At 43.2% G+C, this 18,378-nt stretch overlaps 1 protein-coding gene across 2 annotated transcripts in view; it reads right to left on the reverse strand.

The window, feature by feature from the left end:
* Positions 1-13,537: 13,537 nt before the first annotated feature.
* LOC149438234 (uncharacterized) overlaps positions 13,538-18,378 on the reverse strand; it is a 55,812-nt gene continuing 50,971 nt past the window's right edge. For both annotated transcript variants that reach the window (XM_089660103.1, XM_089660102.1), the window contains exon 12: positions 13,538-16,184. In XM_089660103.1, coding sequence (XP_089516229.1) covers positions 16,143-16,184 — 42 coding nt within the window. In that variant the 3' untranslated portion in view covers positions 13,538-16,142. The remainder of the gene's footprint in view (positions 16,185-18,378) is intronic.

Genomic DNA, 18,378 nt, shown 5'->3' on the forward strand with positions numbered 1-18,378 from the left:
GAAATGCAATTTATTTAGTAAATGTAAACTGCTAAATAATCTTTTCTCAGCAGTTAGAGCAGTCTTGTGAATTCAGCAGAGCACTGGTTAAAGCTTGTAGGAGGAGTTTTCTTTCTGCTGTAGGAGGATGTGAAACCTGTGACCCTCTGTCTGGAAAGTGCTGATTGGCCCTGTGCTGATCACATGCACCCTCCTAAGAAAAAACAAAACAAACCTCTCTACCAATAAACACCAAACTGAGCATGTGCATGTGACCACGGGTTCAGTCTGTATTGGGTGGTCATTTAAACAAGAGGAGGGGCAGAGAAGACAGGATCAAACAGCCTTTTTTACACAATGCAGAAGATTAACCCCTTAGGTTCCACAGTGAGTATAACCAGCATGCTTTACTGCATCTACAGACTGATTGGACTGTTGTGGGTTTAGTAACACTTTAAGTTTTTTCGAACATGTGCCGTTCATATATAAAAACTGAAATCAACAATGCTGGACATTCAGCAGTAACAGACAGTAACCAGTGAATGCTCTGCTTTAGGCAACCCAAGATTACAAATAGCGCCCTATCGGAATAAAATAGGAATAAAAAAAATAAAAGAAATTAAAAGAAATTACAACCCCAGAAAGAAAGTTCAGGGGAAACTTTCCAGCAAAAAAAACAAAAACAAAAAAACAAAAACAAAACATAAAATAAAGAATAACCTAAAATAAAGACCCAATCAATATAAAATAAAAACCAAAATGCCCCCAAAATAACCCCTTGCCCTCTGGAAGATCTACCCCTTCTCCTGACCAGGCCATTTTTTGCTATACGGCACTGCGCTACTTTAACTTACAATTGAGCGGTCATACAACACTGTACTCAAATGAAATTTATATCATTTTTTCCACACAAATAGAGTTTTCTTTTGGTGGTATTGCATCATCACTGTTTTTTTTTTATTTTCTGCGCTGTAAGCTCTCACGCACACTTGACGTTTTGTTAACGCTGGTAACGTTAGCTGTGTAAAGTCACGTTAAAAACGTGAGTTTTTCAGCTATTTTTAGTGTTTTATCATTAGCGTTTCGCTGCATTCTTTAGCGTTTAGTTGTGTTTTCCACGTTTGCGATTTTTAGCATTTTTTCACAAAAAAGTCCAAAAAACGCCGGTTTGTGGCGTTTTACCATATTTTGCCGCATTTTACAGCATTATAGCGTTTTTACAGCTGAAAAACCCACTAGTTTCGTTTTTTTTTCCAGCCAAAAAATGTCCCAGCCAAAAAATGTTGATTACAGCCTATGTGTTCATGGATACAAAGGATAACATGCTGGGGGGTTTATTGACTGTAGAAAAAAAAACATCAAACGCCAAAAACAGCAGCGGTCAGGGGCGGACTGACCATTTGGAACCTCGGGCACTGCCCGAGGGCCCGGGGTCAGTAGGGGGCCCCATGAGATACCCCTGGTACCATTTTCATAGGCTTTTTTGAGTTTGGGCAAGGACACAGGGGCAACAGATCATAAGCGAAATCTCCTGCGCTCAAGGACTCAGGCGGGTGGCGAATAGATGGAACCAGACCTGGAAAGATCGACCACCAATGCATGTAGAGTTGTGCAGCTCCAAATAAGGCTGGGGAAGCCCGACCAATACTGCAAATCGAAACAAAAACGAGAAGCGCACCAACCTTGCGCATTACCTCAGTAACCAAAGTTTATTAATTGTAAAATAATACTCACAAACAACGAACAAAATCAGGCATATAGGTCCTCAAAGGGACCTGAAAAGTAGAAAGCCAGCGCAAATCCCATCATGGGGGTAGATACTCAGTACAGCTGATGCGTTTCGAAGGGCATCCCTTCTTCATCAGAGCTCACTGAACTGAGAGGGCTCACTCCCATATATACCCAAGAACTGAAAATAAGCCCTCCCCACTGGGTTGGGCAGTCTCAGGTTGGGAGGAGGGGCCAAGGTGTCATCAAAATGCAATTGCCATTTGTAATGCCAACAGAAATAAATAAATAAACATAAACAAAAAACCACTCAATATACCAACAAGTGTATGCACAGGCCAGGTAATACAGGTTGTTTTATTATTTTATTATCTTTTTATTCTACATTATTCTACACAATCATTTATATGTATGTGTGTATATATAGGTTTATTTATTTATTTATTGACAAATTGATGCCTATATGCCTGATTTTATTCGCTGTTTGTGAGTATTATTTTACAATTAATAAACTTTGGTTACTGAGGTAATGCGCAAGGTTGGTGCGCTTCTCGTTTTTGTTTTTCGAAGGACACAGGGGCCCCATGATCCCCTATTGCCCAGGGGCCCCATGAGTTGTCAGTCCGCCCCTGGCAGCGGTAAAAATGTCCAGTGTGCATGAGGGCTAAATGAAAAAAGACCGAAATTACAAGAGCCAATGACAGCGGGTTAGGATGGGGAGAGACAGTTAAAGAGTTAGTTAAAACTGCCTGTTGATCTCAAATTAACCACAAAACAAAATGAAAAACATAAAACAGGCAGCACAAGGTTTGTTTGCCCAAAGAGCTAGCAATCAGGACCAAAGTATAGTTTTCTAACTGCCCTGATCTTTCCTTATGCAGTTTGTGAGCTTTTCCTATCCTTTCTCCACAACAGCTTCCATAGCTGCTCTGTGCCCCTCTTCTTCGGTGAGAGGGGGCTTGACCTATCCAAAAGCCCCCTTATTGGCCTTACTAACATTGCTGTCCAGGGTTCAAAGGCTTAAAAATGATTCTCCAGAGACAATCTGCAAACAAATTAGCAAAATCTCAAACCCACAGGATTCCCCTCGAACCTAAACCTCATCCCTAATGTTAATGAACGTGCATACAAAATATGCATGTATAAAATTTCCATTACATATGAAAAAGTATTTTTTTTTTTGTAACCATTGGGTCCCCAAGATAAATCAATTGACTATTAGTCCCTGACAGATACATGCACCCAGATAGTGGAACAAGACATAGCGAATCCAGTAGTAATTGGTAATAATATTCGGAATAGTTTCCATACTTACAGACGAGGATGAATATCTGGCTTGGACCCCACAGCCTACACATTACTCCAACTAGTCTCGGCAATGCTGCATCTGTAGGAACCAGCAGTTTTTTGGCAATATATGTCGTAGACAGAGCAGGACTGAAATGCTAGGTGTAGTACTCAGTTGTTTAGAGAAGTCAAGCTGGAAGGGGAAGGAAGGTAGACAACCACAGGTTGGACAGATACTAGATGAGCATCATCAGAACAGTCAAACTACTGAAATGTATCATCACAACAACCTGGTCGCAAGCATTTTGAGAAGGAGACCATCAACAGCAGGCGTCATATCTCAAGCTTGACTGGTTTCGTTCATAAGAGACCATTGAGATGTCATTTCACCACTAACAACAACTATATGAGAGAAGACCAAGAGTGTGAAAAACCACAAGATGGCCTATTAACAAAGAACATGAAAACGAAAGTTCAGCTACGTAGGCATATGAAGAAGAATATTAAAGAGGAACGTAGAAATGAAACTATTGACTTTTTCTAAATTATCTGCAGATTTATTCTATTCCCTTTTGGTAAAAAAATAAAAAAAGTTTGATGTAATGCAGAATACAGGTTCTCGTGCTATACTCACTCACATACAGGGGCGGACTGACAACTCATGGGGCAATAGGGGATCATGGGGTCCCTGTGTCCTTGCCCAAACTCAAAAAATCCTATGAAAAAGGTACCGGGGGCATCTCATGGGGCCCCCTACTGACCCCGGGCCCTTGGGCAGTGCCCGAGTTTCCAAATGGTCAGTCCGCCCCTGCTCACATACACACACCTCGGTTTTTGCATTTCTCATATATTGGTGGATATCTGGCTCAAACTGTATCTGTAAAACTGTAAAGAAGTATCTGCTCTGACTTCAATCACAAGAGTTTAGCAGCAAAAGCACTTGACTGATCATATTTTTTTTCGCTCACATGCTATGAGCCATTATTTTTGGCCCTGTAGACAGGAGTAGGGGCGGACTGACCATTTGGAAACTCGGGCACTGCCCGAGGGCCTGGGGTCATTAGGGGGCCCCATGAAATGCCCCTGGTACCTTTTTCATAGGCTTTTTTGAGTATGGGCAAGGACACAGGGGCCACATGATCCCCTATTGCCCGGGGGCCCCATGAGTTGTCAGTCCGCCCCTGGACAGGAGCGTATTTATCACAAGGCAAACAAGGCACTTGCCTAGGGTGGCATTCTTCAGGGGGGCAGCACTTCCCCCCAGAAGAAGGGATTTAAGAAGGGACACACGTGCTTTGGAAACCAGGTGGGATCTGAGAGAGGCTGCAGGCTGCTTGAAGGTGTATGTAGGGCCTGACTCTTGTTCCCAGAGCTGTGAAGATGAGTGTCTTTTTCTCTATTATATAAGAAAGGGGGGAGGGTAGTGGAAGGCTCTCCCAGGTGGGGGTAGGGGCAGAGGCGGACTGCAACTTATGGGGCCCCCGGGCAATAAGGGATCATGGGGCCCCTGTGTCCTTGCCCAAACTCAAAAAAGCCTATAAAAAGGTACCAGGGGCATCTCATGGGGCCCCCTACTGACCCCGGGCCCTCGGGCAGTGCCCGAGTTTCCAAATGGTCAGTCCACCCCTGGGTAGGGGTGTTGTTGGTCATCAATGTCAGGCTCTCTCTGTGGACTGGGAAGGAGGGGGTGTTGGTCTGTGTCCATGGGGCAGACGATTTTTGTGTTGCCTAGGGCAGCACAAACCCTAAATACACAACTGCCTGTAGACCGTATTCTTGGAGAGATATGAAACTCTATCCCTGGAGACATCCATGCTGGATGTGCATTCAACTGGTATAAAGGAAGGCTCCGATCACTGTCCTGAAATGAGTAATCCTCCCATGTTTTGGGATGTGAGATGGAATCAGGCATGTAAATACTTAACTAGTGTAGAATAGATGTACTAAACTAAAACCATAGCTACTGATGCATACTCCCCCAACTCTAATTATACCAATGAAGGAGACCAAACCCAACAGTTGGAGTAAAATGGCCATCATGGCCTTCTATTAACAATTCAACTTAAATAACACAAAACATTCCTTAAAACAGAAACATAACCATAAAAGTTGTTGGTCTTAGAAGGCCCAAAACAATACCGTTACCCCTTGACCAAAATATTAATAATAAGCCTCCAGCCGCAAAGCACCGGCTCGGAGACAAAACTCACAATCCGTAGTGCACAACATCCACCTTCCAGTTAACCTCCCTAGCGGTCTGATGATATCCATATTTCTGTGCTAAAAGCGGTACATTTTTTTGCATGGAAATATGTATTTTTTTATTGTAGGCCTGTAATTTTTAGGAATAACTCACTGAAATCTGTCCGAACAAGAGTCTAGTAAACATCCCGGGTAGGATAAACCTTGAAACACGAAATCATAAATTATAATATAATAAATAATCATAAAAAATAATAATATAATAATAAATTTAATTCAATAATATAAAACACTGAAATTTGTAATAGAGCGCCAAGTTCGCACATCGCTGAGCAAAGTCGCAGAATCGTTTTCAGTGTCTGATGAGGAATTTCCCCCACGAATCATTATCACTCAATTCTGCAAGTGGTTCTGATTTACTATCGCTGTTCTCTAGCCGGTCTAAAACCGCTTTTGACCTAAAGGGACGCTTTTTGGACGCCATGGACGTTTCTCAGTTTCCAGGCAGAAAGAACAGTAAAAATGCAGGCAGGGCGCCGGACAAAGCACTCGGGACACAATGTATGTGAAATGGTTTGATACAGGAATGTTATACTATGTGATTTTAGTGATTTTAATGAATGTCACTTTTTGTCATTTTCAAATTTCCCGCCGTTCCGTCCTCATACGTCCTGACATCACAGGGAACGGAACCCAGATGACAGATGCCGGCATCCGCCGGAGGACATTGCCGGGGACACTGCAGGAGGGACATCGCGGAAGCGCAGGACAAGGTAAGTGATCGAGGGATCGCGGAGCAGTGCCGCATGGTAAGCCCGAGTGTAGCTCGGGGTTACCGCTTTTGGTACTGAAACTTTACCCCGAGCTACACTCGGGAATACCGCCATGGAGGTTAAACCTTCGTTAATTGGAATGCACCCGGGAACACCATACCACCGATGGGTCCCAACCATTCACTTTAGCTTCAAATTTTTTTCCACCTCCGAAGACCAACAATCCGCCCAAGAGCCATAATAGACCAGGAACCAGAAGACCTAAAACCAACGCAAGGGAGGGTGGGAGGGAAGTTTCTTCTTCCGCTGCCACTCCTGTTCTGAAACTTTTTACCCTACACCATTCCCAAGGGTGCTAAAGACCCCACCCCGCACCACGCAATCACCAATTGGGTAAGCCTTCGTGTTTTAAAGGCTTCCAGCCTATACTTAACCCTCTCCTGTCTGTACTACCCTTTTCACACATTCATGTCTGCCCTTTGCTATTTTTTTTTTTTTTTGCTACGGGCATCACTGTATGTTCTGTTTTGTGCTATGCACCAATTAGAGTTGAGGGGACACCATATCACCGATGGGTCCCAACCATTCACTTTAGCTTAAAATTTTTTGGTGCCTCCGAAGACCAACAAATTGCCCAAGAGGCATAACAGACCAGTAACCAACAGACTTAAAACCAACGCAAGGGAGGGTGGGGGGGAAGTTTCTTCTTCTGCTGCCACTCCTGTACTGAAACGTTTGACCCTACACCACTCCCAAAGGTGCTCAAGACCCCACCCCGCACCACGCAATCACCAATCAGGTAAGCCTGCGTGTTTTAAAGCCTTCCAGCCTATACTTAACCCTCTCCTGTCTGTACTACCCTATTCATACATTCATGTCTGCCCTCCGCTATTTTTTTTTTTTTTGCTACGGGCATCTGTCACGGATCCACGGTCGCCGCCACCAACAGGCGACAATCGCACGACCGCGACTAACAGTAATACGTCACGCCCACGGCGTCAGACCCCAGACCTTCTCACCAAACTCGTGACCGAAGGACTGGCCGATCTAAAACCGCGGTGTGACGCGCGTAACAAGGCCACATTTAGCTGCACCCAGCACAGCGATTGCCCAGCTAATGGACTACAATCGGTGCCTGCAGCCTAAATGCGCTTGTTACTGGGTCGGGTTAGTTAGGCAACTAACCCTCTACTGCCACCACCACTTTTGTCAGAGACTGGGAAACTCCCGTTATCAAATATACACTATAATGATTGAAATATTGATCTATATAGCACGGCCCGCAGACCTGTTATACAGAGATATAGCAAACAGTAGCGTCTCTTCAAAGGCAGGGATTCGTGAATTGCAAGTAAGCGCTTAGAAACAGTTTAACACTTTCAGAAAGAAAGATTTATTACAAAAAGGGTCAAAACAGGTGCAATAAAATATTTACAAAGAGATGTCACAAAAATATATATATATGTATATAAAGACACAGCAAAGGGATAATTAGGAAGAAGATTACAGGGTTAAGTTACTTGCCCATATACCTGGGTTTGCAGATCCAAGTTGAAAGCAGGGTGATTTCTTGATCTCCTTTTGTTACGATGTTGCTGGGAGATCTCTGTGTGTGTGTGTCAAGCTCTAACTCACTTGTCTCTCTTAAAAGTCCCTCTCAAAGGGGGGCTCTGACTACACGTTTTGGGAGTGGTCAGTGGGAAACTCTGTATTAACTATAGCCTCATAATACATGACATGAAACATACGGTTGACCTGAGGAATGTGCAATTACTCTGGGCAGTTTGATAATGTGTGGGCTTACGCCATTTTGGGTCAATGCTTCCCAGCCCTCTGAGAAATGCTGCATTATCAGACGTAGGTGAGAAAGGTGACAGTTCCCCCAGACTGCTGGTGCCAACTCAAGATGTCTTAACCTGGTTGACCCGCACCATCTGTCAGGAGATAACGTTTGCCTCGCAAGACTGGAAAGGGGGGATGTGAGGAATGAGCGAGGAATACCTCAAATAACAGAACGGAACAAGAAAAAAAAGGTTGAAGGAGAACTCCGCTCCAACTCTGATGAGCAGGTTTGCTACAGCATCGCTGTATGTTCTGTTTTGTGCTATGCACCAATTAGAATTGAAGGCTATTTTATTCCTTTATTACCTTCTCAACATAACCTGTATGATTATACTGTAGCCATAACATCCAAATTGTTTGATGTTTCCAGAGTAACAGTTATGCTTGCATTGACAAAGCTTGATTGTGAAGAATTGTGGCCAAAACCCACAACTGACTGATAAAGACCATCAAACACCAATGTGGATTGTGGCTAAAAACCCAGAAGTACAGAAGCAAAAGTGAAAGCAGAATTCAGTATATACTGTAGCTTGGAGAAGCCATTTCCACAAAAATAGAACTTCACAAATTTAAAGTGTTAGTATAAACTGAAGGTTTTTTTACCTTCGTGCATTGTATGCATGAAGGTAAAAAACCTTCTGTGTGCAGTATCCCCAGCCCCCCTAATACTCACGTAAGCCCCCTCTCGATCCAGTGATGTGCACTGGAGTCTCGGCTGTCCTGGGACTCCCTCTTCTCATTGACTGAGACAGCAGCGGGAGCCATTGTTGTCAATCACAGCAAATGAGCCAATGAGAGGAGAGGGAGGGCGGGGCCAAGCTGTGGCTCCGTGTGTGAATGGACAAACAGAGCAGAGGTTGCCCCCATAGCAAGCTGATTGCTGTAGGGGCATTCGACTGGAAGGAGGAGCCTGGAGTGCCGGTGGGGGACCCAAGAAGAGGAGAGAAAAACCACTACACACAGCAGGTAAGTATAGATATTTTTGTTGTTTAAAAAACAAATGATGCTTCTAGAATCATTTTAACATTCATGTAGTGGAAACCAACACTAAGGCCTAATTTACACCAGAGGCCTACCTACAAGGGTCACAACTGCTCCCCTGTACACTTGGATAGGAGTGGCAGTGGGGCGGCATATAGAGGAACCAATGCCCTCCACTTTTCTCCCGCTGCCTTTTAACGACTGCAGGAGAAAAATGGAGGGGATTGGTTCCTCTAAATGCCGCCCACGCCGCCCTCCTATCCAGGTGCTACTGCCCCCAGGCCCTTGTCTGATCCCCTGCCCCCCCAGGTCCCCCTTGAAGTGCTGACAGGTTTCCCCCTCCCCACTTCTGTTGGTTGCTGATTGGGGATGTGTCAGGATGGAGAGCGGGGAGGGGGCCAGTAAATGTGTAATTTACCTGTTTCTTCCTTGTCTTAATGAATAGAGTCAGTGATCGGTACCAATCACTTTCGCTGTTCATTCATAACTGAAGCATAGTAAACCGTGATTACTATGTTTCAGTTTGCGAATGAATGGGAAGCTCTGTACAGAGCTATTCCTGTCCATTCATTCTGTGTAGCTGAGGCTACAGGAGGTGGAGATTGAGGGCTCTGTCCTCAATCTCCTTTCTCTGTCTCAAAGGTGGAACATCAGAGGTCTGTTTAGACCCCTGATATCTCACCAAAGTGGGGGTCCTAAAAAAATGGTAAAAACTAATAAAATAATAAAAAACAAAAATTGTAAAAAACATAAATAAATAAAATGTTACAAAAATTTAAAAAAAATAACAAAAATTACTGAAACCACTGGCAGAACTACCAGGGTCCCAAAGGCTGACCTTGTGATTGGGCCTTGGTGTTCCATCGAAGGGAGGCCCCAAGACAGCAGGAAGGGGGCCCTATAAAGAACACGTGAAAGGGACTGCTGTGGGAGTAAAGGGCTCCGGGATCAGTGGGAAGTACCCTGGCCTAGGGTTGGGGGGGGGGTCTTCATGGTTTCTTACACCAGGGCAATGGAAGTTTTAGCTATTTACCACAATGAACTATGACGCAGCACATACTTTTTTGTGTGTTGAGGTGCCCTGAATTAAGTAGCTCATTTAAAGACATGTAAATTTAGTGCATTTTTTTGCAGTTCATTGCAATGCATATTGTGCAGCGTGGTGTGCTTCAGTGTGTTGCAGCACAGGTGTATTATGGGGGTACACTGGGGTGCCATTCAAAATGAAGTGCACCACAAAGCACCAGTACATGTACGGTGTGTTACTACATATTGCCCTACAGAGTTGAGATTTCTTCTTACTGGCTGATGAAATCTTGCAAGTTAAAAATTACTAAAATGTGCAAGTAGACCCAGAAACACAGATATCAAAAGAACCATTTTTCCCTGTAGTTAGTCAAGTTGAAAAAGGATCATTGAGTAAACTTTCCTTTTTTAGCTAAACAACGTAACTTATATGTATAATGATAAAAGTGTTACAAAGAAACAATTCCAATTTTTTTTTGTGCTGCTTTTAATGAACCACTGAATAAAAAAACTTTTGAATATCATCAACATTCCAAAAAAACGCAAAAGTAGTAAAAACAAAAAAACTTTAAAATGTTTTATTTTTAGATTTACAATTTCAGACATGATCTTAAAAAAAATTCAGTTATACAAAACATTTACAATCAGTCAGACAAAAAGTACCTTCGTAAATATTTTAAACATTTAGGAAGAAATACCCACATAGGAACCCACAGAATTTCTTCTGTCTTCCTCTTTGAGGTATAAGTGGCTACATCCACAATTTTATCTGCCAGCTCTCATCCAGCCCCATCAGCAGTATTGGCTTTAAATGCAAGTGGCATCTACTTCTAACACCTGCATCCATCAAGTGGCATCTACTTCCAACAAGTGGCATCTACTTCTAACACCTGCATCCATCAAGTGGCATCTACTTCCAACAAGTGGCATCTACTTCTGACACCTGCATCCATCAAGTGGCATCTACTTCCAACAAGTGGCATCTACTTCTGACACCTGCATCCATCAAGTGGCATCTACTTCCAACAAGTGGCATCTACTTCTAACACCTGCATCCATCAAGTGGCATCTACTTCCAACAAGTGGCATCTACGTCTAACACCTGCATCCATCAAGTGGCATCTACTTCCAACAAGTGGCATCTACTTCTGACACCTGCATCCATCAAGTGGCATCTACTTCCAACAAGTGGCATCTACTTCTAACACCTGCAGCCATCAAGTGGCATCTACTTCTAACACCTGCATCCATCAAGTGGCATCTACTTCCAACAAGTGGCATCTACTTCCAACAAGGGACATTTATTTCCAAAAAGTGGAATGTATTTCCAGCAAGTGACCTCTACTTTCATTGAGTGGCCTCTTCTTCTAACCAGTGGCATCTACTTCTGTCAAGTGGCCTCTACGCCCATTAATGTCATCCATTTCTGACCAGTGGGGGTTTATTTACTAAAGCTGGAGAGTCCACAATCAGACTCCCTTCTGCATAGAAACCAATCAGCTTCCAGGTTTCATTGCCAAAGCTTCATTGAACAAGCTGAGGTTAGAAGCTGATTGGTTTCTATGCAGAAGGGAGTCTGATTTTGGACTCTCCAGCTTTAGTAAATAAACCCCGTGGTGTCTACTTCCAATAAATGGCATCTATTTCCAGCAAGTGGCCCCTACTTTCTTTAAGTGGCCTCTACTTTCATCAAGTGGCCTCTTCTTCCAACCAGTGGCATCTACTTCTGACAAGTGGCCTCTACTTCTGTCAAGCAGTCTTTACTTCCATCAAGTGGCATCTACGTCTGACCAATGGCATCTTCTTCCAAGTTGCATCCACTTCCGGCAAGTGGCATCTGCTTCCAATGAGTGGCATCTACTTTCAATCCATGGCATCTGCTTCAGAAGAGATTGCTTCTACAGTGTGATTTTGTACTTTGTAATATTATAGCAATACTGGGTGCTCTGCTATATGATCTCCTATGATCTGTGTTTAGAGTTCAACTTGAAAAAAAAGAACAATATGCCTGCTACCCATATATAATATGACCCAAAATCCATCAGTTATACATTTGGCTACTTCCATACCTATTTCATTAAACAATCTATCAATGAAACTGAAAAAATTGATTTGGTCAAATATTATTTGATTCTCCATCAGGCTTGAATCGGCTAAAACCACAATTTATTGCAACCACTAGATACAATTTAATTTTTTAAATGGTCATAATATCAGAAAACTGTATTGCTCCACAAATGGTCAGCATTGGTAGAATGATTCGTCCTACCGGACTCACAAATACCCAGTGGCTAATAACTTGCAGAACTGAATCTGTATTATGTTATAACGTTGACAGTTGGGCTTGTCTCTAATATTAGATAATAATGGTCATCATCTCAATTAACGGGAATGCCATGATGGAAGCAGCCATGCTTTGATTCATGTCCAACTTTCTAATTCCAGGGTCTGGACTAAATGAACTGGTTTTGCTTCACTACCCAAGACCTAGAAGGTGGCATGATCCAGAAAGTGTCTACTTCCTTCAATGTTTAAGCACACAGTTGTTCTGTCCACCGTCAGATCCCCTTTTGGAAAGGTCATTAACCAAAAGTGTCTAATCAGAATTCAGTTGTCTCAACTAGAGTTACATGGAACCCTAGAGTTCCTCCAGAGGTTTCTAGGGATTCCATAAACTGTGGCTGATGGACCTCCCATTTGACGGTGATTGCAGAGTTCTTGGGCTAACGCCACTTAGAAGAGCCAGCTGACTTTAAGGGTTCCATTCTGACCACCACTGTAGGGGAAGCACTTGTCCCATTGACCACCAATGTGAGGGACATTTATCCCACTGAATTTTTTTAGCAAGGGTTTCCCTAAACCTGAAGATTATTTCCAGGGTTCCTCTGGGGTAAAAAGGTTGAGAAAGATGTCTATAGAGGAATGAAAATTGTTCCGGTAAGAGAGGTTGCACAACCTAAAGAACTGAATAATTGGCTGTTGAGTGGAAGCTGTTTGCACATGGTCTAGAGAGATGATTCTGATTGGTTGCTGCATGTTACTACTCTTGACATATTGGTCTGAACTGCATGTTACTACTCTTGAATTGGTCTACTTGTTTTCCAGTCAGTTTCTTTGGGTCCAGAGAAGCCCCTTACTCTAGGACGAGGCTGAATATAGAGCCTCTCCAAGTCAGGATTGAACTCCATCCTTTCCTTCTGTCTTGCAGAGCTTTATGGGCTCATCTGTTCTACTGAAATTGCTCACTCTGATTTCACAGTGTGCATTAGAAGCTGCAGCAGGTCATACAGAGCCTTCCTCATTTCCTGGCTAGAGGGTGTCCAGCAATGTCTAGTCCTTTGCTTTCTAGCTTGACTGTCGCTGGTCCACCCCATTTGTTCATTAGATTTCAGTTCTTGCAATCACGGAGGCTTAGCATCAAATATGGGCATTACCAAGGAAATTCAGTATGCAAATGTAGTCTGCCTAAGGACACTCGCTCCACCAAATTGACATTCACCCATCAAAAGCACTTACAATATTTGCATTTCTACACCAAAGAGCCATCCCACTGCTTGCATGGGAGCTGATGGCTTCTCAAGAGGAGTACTGAGGCAGGATGCAGTGATTCTTTTAAGAAGCTACGTATAAAACCCTGCTGGCCCCTCCCACCAGTCATGTTCTGCCTGGATTGCATAGATAAGCACAAGGACCCAATGATGACATCAATGCCTCTACAATAAGTTATTTAATGAAAATTAAATTACTTTATTGAAAAATGTCCTTAGCATGTTGATGATGGGAGAAAGGGGAAAGAAAGCAGAAAAGGCAATATGTCAGCAGATTAACCACTTGCCTACCAGCCACTTATACCCCCTTATTTACCAGGCCAATTTTCAGCTTTCAGCGCTGCCGCACTTTGATTGACAATTGCGCGGTCATGCAACATTGTACCCATATGAAATTTTGATCATTTTTTTCTCACAAATAGAGCTTTCTTTTGGTGGTATTTAATTGCCACTGGGCGCTTTACTTTTTGCGCTATAAATAAAAAAAAGTGCAAAAAATTTGAAAAAAAAAAAAAGTTTCTTTGTTTCTATTATAACATTTTTCAAACAGGTAATTTTTCTCCTTCACTGATGTGCGTTGATGAGGCAGCACTGATGGGCACTGATAGGCGGCACTGATGGGCACTGATAGGCAGCACTAAAGGGCACTGATAGGCAGTACTAATGATGTGGCACGGATAGGCAGCACTGATAGACAGCACTAATGAGGTGTCACGGATAGGCGGCACTAATATGCAGCACTGATAGGCGGCACTGATAGGTGACACTGATGATGGGTACTGATAGACGGCACTGACTGGCATCACTGCTGGGCACTGACTGGCGGCACTGACTGGCACAACCGCTGGGCACTGACTTGTGGCACTGACTGGCAGCACTGCTGGGCTGCACTGGTGGGTGGCACTGGTGGGCATCACTGGTGGGTGGGCACAGGTGGGTGGCACTGGTGGGTGGCACTGGTGGGCACAGGTGGGTGGGCACAGGTGGGTGGCACTGCTGGGCCCAGGTAGGTGGCACTTCTGGGCATAGGTGTGTGACACTGCAGAGTGGCACAGGTGGGTGCACTGCTGGGCACAGGTGGGTGGAGCTAGTGGGCGCACTGCTGGACACAGGTAGGCGGAACTTGTGGGTGGCACTGCTGGGCACCGATCATCAGGGCACTGATCATCAGTGCCCTGATGATCGGTGCCGATCCTCGCTCTGACAACTGCCGGTTCTCGGCAGTACTTTCCTCACGATCTGACAGCGTGAGGAAAGTGCAGCCGAGAACTTGCATTTCCCTGTGATCAGCATGTCATTGGACACTGCTGATCACGTGGTAAAAGGCCGCTGCGATTGGCCTTTTACCACATCACGTGATCAGCTGTGTCCGTAGGACACAGCGATCACGGAGATTGCCGGGTGCGCGCCCCCTGGGGCACGCAGGAGAGCGCGTTCTGGGAGGATGTCATATGACGTCCACCCAGAACTGGCCGGCCGCAGTGCAGCCGTCATTCGGCTATCTGCGGTCGGCAACTAGTTAAAATTCAGCTTCAAACCATGCCTCTCCATTCACTGAGCCTCTACCATTGACAAAGCCAAGTGTGATAGGGGTTTAAAGGACAAAGCTTTCCAAGGAGATGCGGGGGTGAGCCTTATGTACTATGAGCCAGAGTACATGCACCTCCCCAGGCTCAAAAAAGTGATTAACCGCTTCCCCGCCGTCCTACCTGCGCCACCATTCGTGGCCACAGCTGTCAATCACTGGATCCCGGCTGGTGATTCCCCGCCAGTGCCCGGTGATTACCAAGGATCTCCGATGTGGGGAGGGCTGCTTTGTTTACTAACAGTCCTCCTCTCTGTCGACTCGGCAGAGCCGATGGCACAGCACAGCCATCCAGAGCAGTGTGCTTGCAGTGAAGCACCAACATACCACCCCCCAGTAAAACACACCCAGCACACAGTTAACCCTTTGATTTTCCCATATGTTAACCCCTTCCTGCCCAGTGCCATTAGTACAGTGTCAGTGCTTTCTTTTAGCACTGATCACTGCATTGGTGTCACTGGGGATGTCAGTGACACCAAGTCAGTTCCCCCCAGTGTCAGAATGCCCACCGCAATCCTGCTATAAGTCGCTGATCGCCGCCGTTACTAGTAAGAAAAAAAAAATTCCAGTATATATAGCGCCATTTGTAAACGCTTTAACGTTCACGTAAACCGATTAATTTACACACATATTGGGATTTATTTTTAGCAAAGACATGGAGAAGAATACATTTTGGTCTAAATTTATGATGAAATTAGATTTTTTAATTTTTTTTACTGGACATGTTTAATAACAAAAAGTCAAAAATATTGTTTTTTTCTCAAAATTGGCAGACTTTTTTTTTATAGCACAAAAAATAAAAAACGCACAGGCGATCAAATACCACCAAAAGAAAGCTCAATTTGTGGGAAAAAAAGGACGTAAATGTCATTTGGGTGCAGCGTTGCATGACCGCGCAAATGTCAGTTAATGTAACGCAGCGCCATAATGCAAAAAATGATCTGGTCAGGAAGGGGGGTAAATCTTCAGGAGGGTGAGGGATTAAAGAGCAAGTAATGGTATTGGCAAGTGCAACATGTTGTCAACATTTCTCCAGCTATGTTGACTCATTGATGGACGGGTCAAGTTCAATTTTATCAAGCTTTGGAGTTAGTCTTTGGTCTTAGTATTTGTAGCTTCCGGAACCAAAAATCAGAAATCCATTCAGACTCCAACACAGGAAGGGACAACAGTGCCTGGTCTCGATCATCCTCATGTTTCTGCTCTGGCTTTAATCTCAGAGTAGATGACCTGCTGGAAAATATAGAAAATAGTACTTAGATTTATATTGTCTTCAATATTTTTTAGTCAAGAAAAATTTAAATATTGCATATGAATATTTCAAATAAAATTTTCAGCCAGCAGGTGGCACTCTAGGCTCAATTTCACATGGTTACCTGTCTAAAAGTAGAGCTTCACCCTCGCAGTCAACATTGGCTATTTTTACTCCTTATGCTGCTAGCATTAGTAAATAGATAGGAAAGTTTATGATTTTTACTTGTTTTCAACTTTTTTTAAAATTCTTTAAACAGTTTTTTACATTTCTTTAGTTACTTTCTGGTTTCCATGGCTAGGCAAATGATGTCATACATCACAGGAGTCTTTAGGATGGGGGGGAGGTGTTTTCTCAGCTAAGCACACCTTCCTGCCTGCATGGCTGAGCTAAGGGCGGATGGATCCCAAGATGCTACATGAACTTTTAGCCCTTACTTAAGATGGCCACCTCCTGAAATGTTAGAGGGATATTTTTCAAAGTGATTTTTCAGCAACGTAAAGCATGTAGAGATGGATGTATGGGTGAGTTTAAAAATGAATTAAATAGCGGGTTTTTAAAATATATTTTTATTCATTTTTAACATAAGTAAACAAAATATATCTAAATGGACAACTGAATTCCATTCAAATAGAATTAAATAACAGAACAAAAAGAAAAAAAAAATAGATCAAGACAAAATAAATTTAAAAAACAGGCATTCTCGTATCCATACAATTTTTGATATAGATATAGCATAGAACAGCAGTGATCTGAACATTATTAATTCAGTATTTTGGCATATTTCATAATGTTTGCATGTTATAAAGAACAAAATCTCAATGCTTAAATGAGTGAATAATAACCTTGTAATGGGAAATGCCTCAAAAAAAAAAGAAAAGAAATTAAAATAAATAAATAAATAGAAAAGAAAAAGAGCATGTAGAGGACAAAGACAAAAATAAATAAAGAAATAAATAAAAACAATAAATAAAATAAATAAATAAATCAATAAATAAATAAAAATAAATAAATAGCGTTTTTGATATGTGGCTGTCAGATGCAGTGTAGTTCCACACAGGGGTGGACTGACAACACATGGGGCCCCCAGGCAATAGGGGATCATGGGGCCCCTGTGTCCTTGCCTAAACTCAAAAAAGCCTATGAAAAAGGTACCAGGGGCATCTCATGGGGCCCCCTACTGACCCCGGGCCCTCGGGCAGTGACTGAGTTTCCAAATGGTCAGTCCGCCCCTGGTTCCACATTAATATGTCTTTTTTCTTCTGAAGTCAATAGTTCTAGCTGAAATTTGTATATATAGTTCAAAAGATTGACTCACTTTCTCTACATGCCCCTTCCAGGGAGGTTTCAACTAAGCTGACCATACAACTTTTGAATTTTACATGAAAATGTTCATTTTTGAAATGTTAGTTTGATTTGCTATTGGTTAATGAGAACAAAATGACGACAAATTTCAACTTTTGTGATGAGAAAAATCAAAGGCAGAGGATGACAAATGTTACTTGTTTGTTATCTGGTGGAAATAAATTTTAAGTGTTAACATTCTTCTCAGACCGGAAAAATCCCGCTAATTATAATGCGCTTGTGCCAGGAAATTAGAACCTTGTGGTCATGAAGATTTGTTATTTTAAATGATTATATAGGTATAGCAATGCATGAAAGAACAATACAAGCAAACTCACATTGGGAACCAAATGTTGACCTGTATGTAATTTCTGTTGAATGCCCTTCATCTGATTGATGCTACCTCAGGGGCGGACTGACAACTCATGGGGCCCCCGGGCAATAGGGGATCATGGGGCCCCTGTGTCCTTGCCCAAACTCAAAAAAGCCTATGAAAAAGGTATCAGGGGCATCTCATGGGGCCCCCTACTGACCCCAGGCCCTCAGGCAGTGCCCGAGTTTCCAAATGGTCAGTCCGCCCCTGTACACCCCCTACCTGGAAATGCAAAGGGCTTGCTGTGGGGGCACTCAGCAAGGGGGAGGAGCCAGGAACTTCGGTGGGGGAACCCAGAAGAGGAGGATCAGGGCTGCTCTTTGCACTATGGCATAGAGCAGGTAAGTATAACATAATTGTTATTAAATTTCCTTTAGAATCGCTTTAAATGCTCTGAAGTGGGATCTTTCAGATTTTCGTACAGCCATCTTTAGAAAGGAAGAATCTGAATGCAAAAA

Source organism: Staurois parvus, unplaced genomic scaffold, assembly GCF_062004578.1.
Source record: "Staurois parvus isolate SC_StPar_1 unplaced genomic scaffold, SC_StPar_1.0 ptg001202l, whole genome shotgun sequence".
In the NCBI taxonomy this organism is placed as follows: domain Eukaryota; kingdom Metazoa; phylum Chordata; class Amphibia; order Anura; family Ranidae; genus Staurois; species Staurois parvus.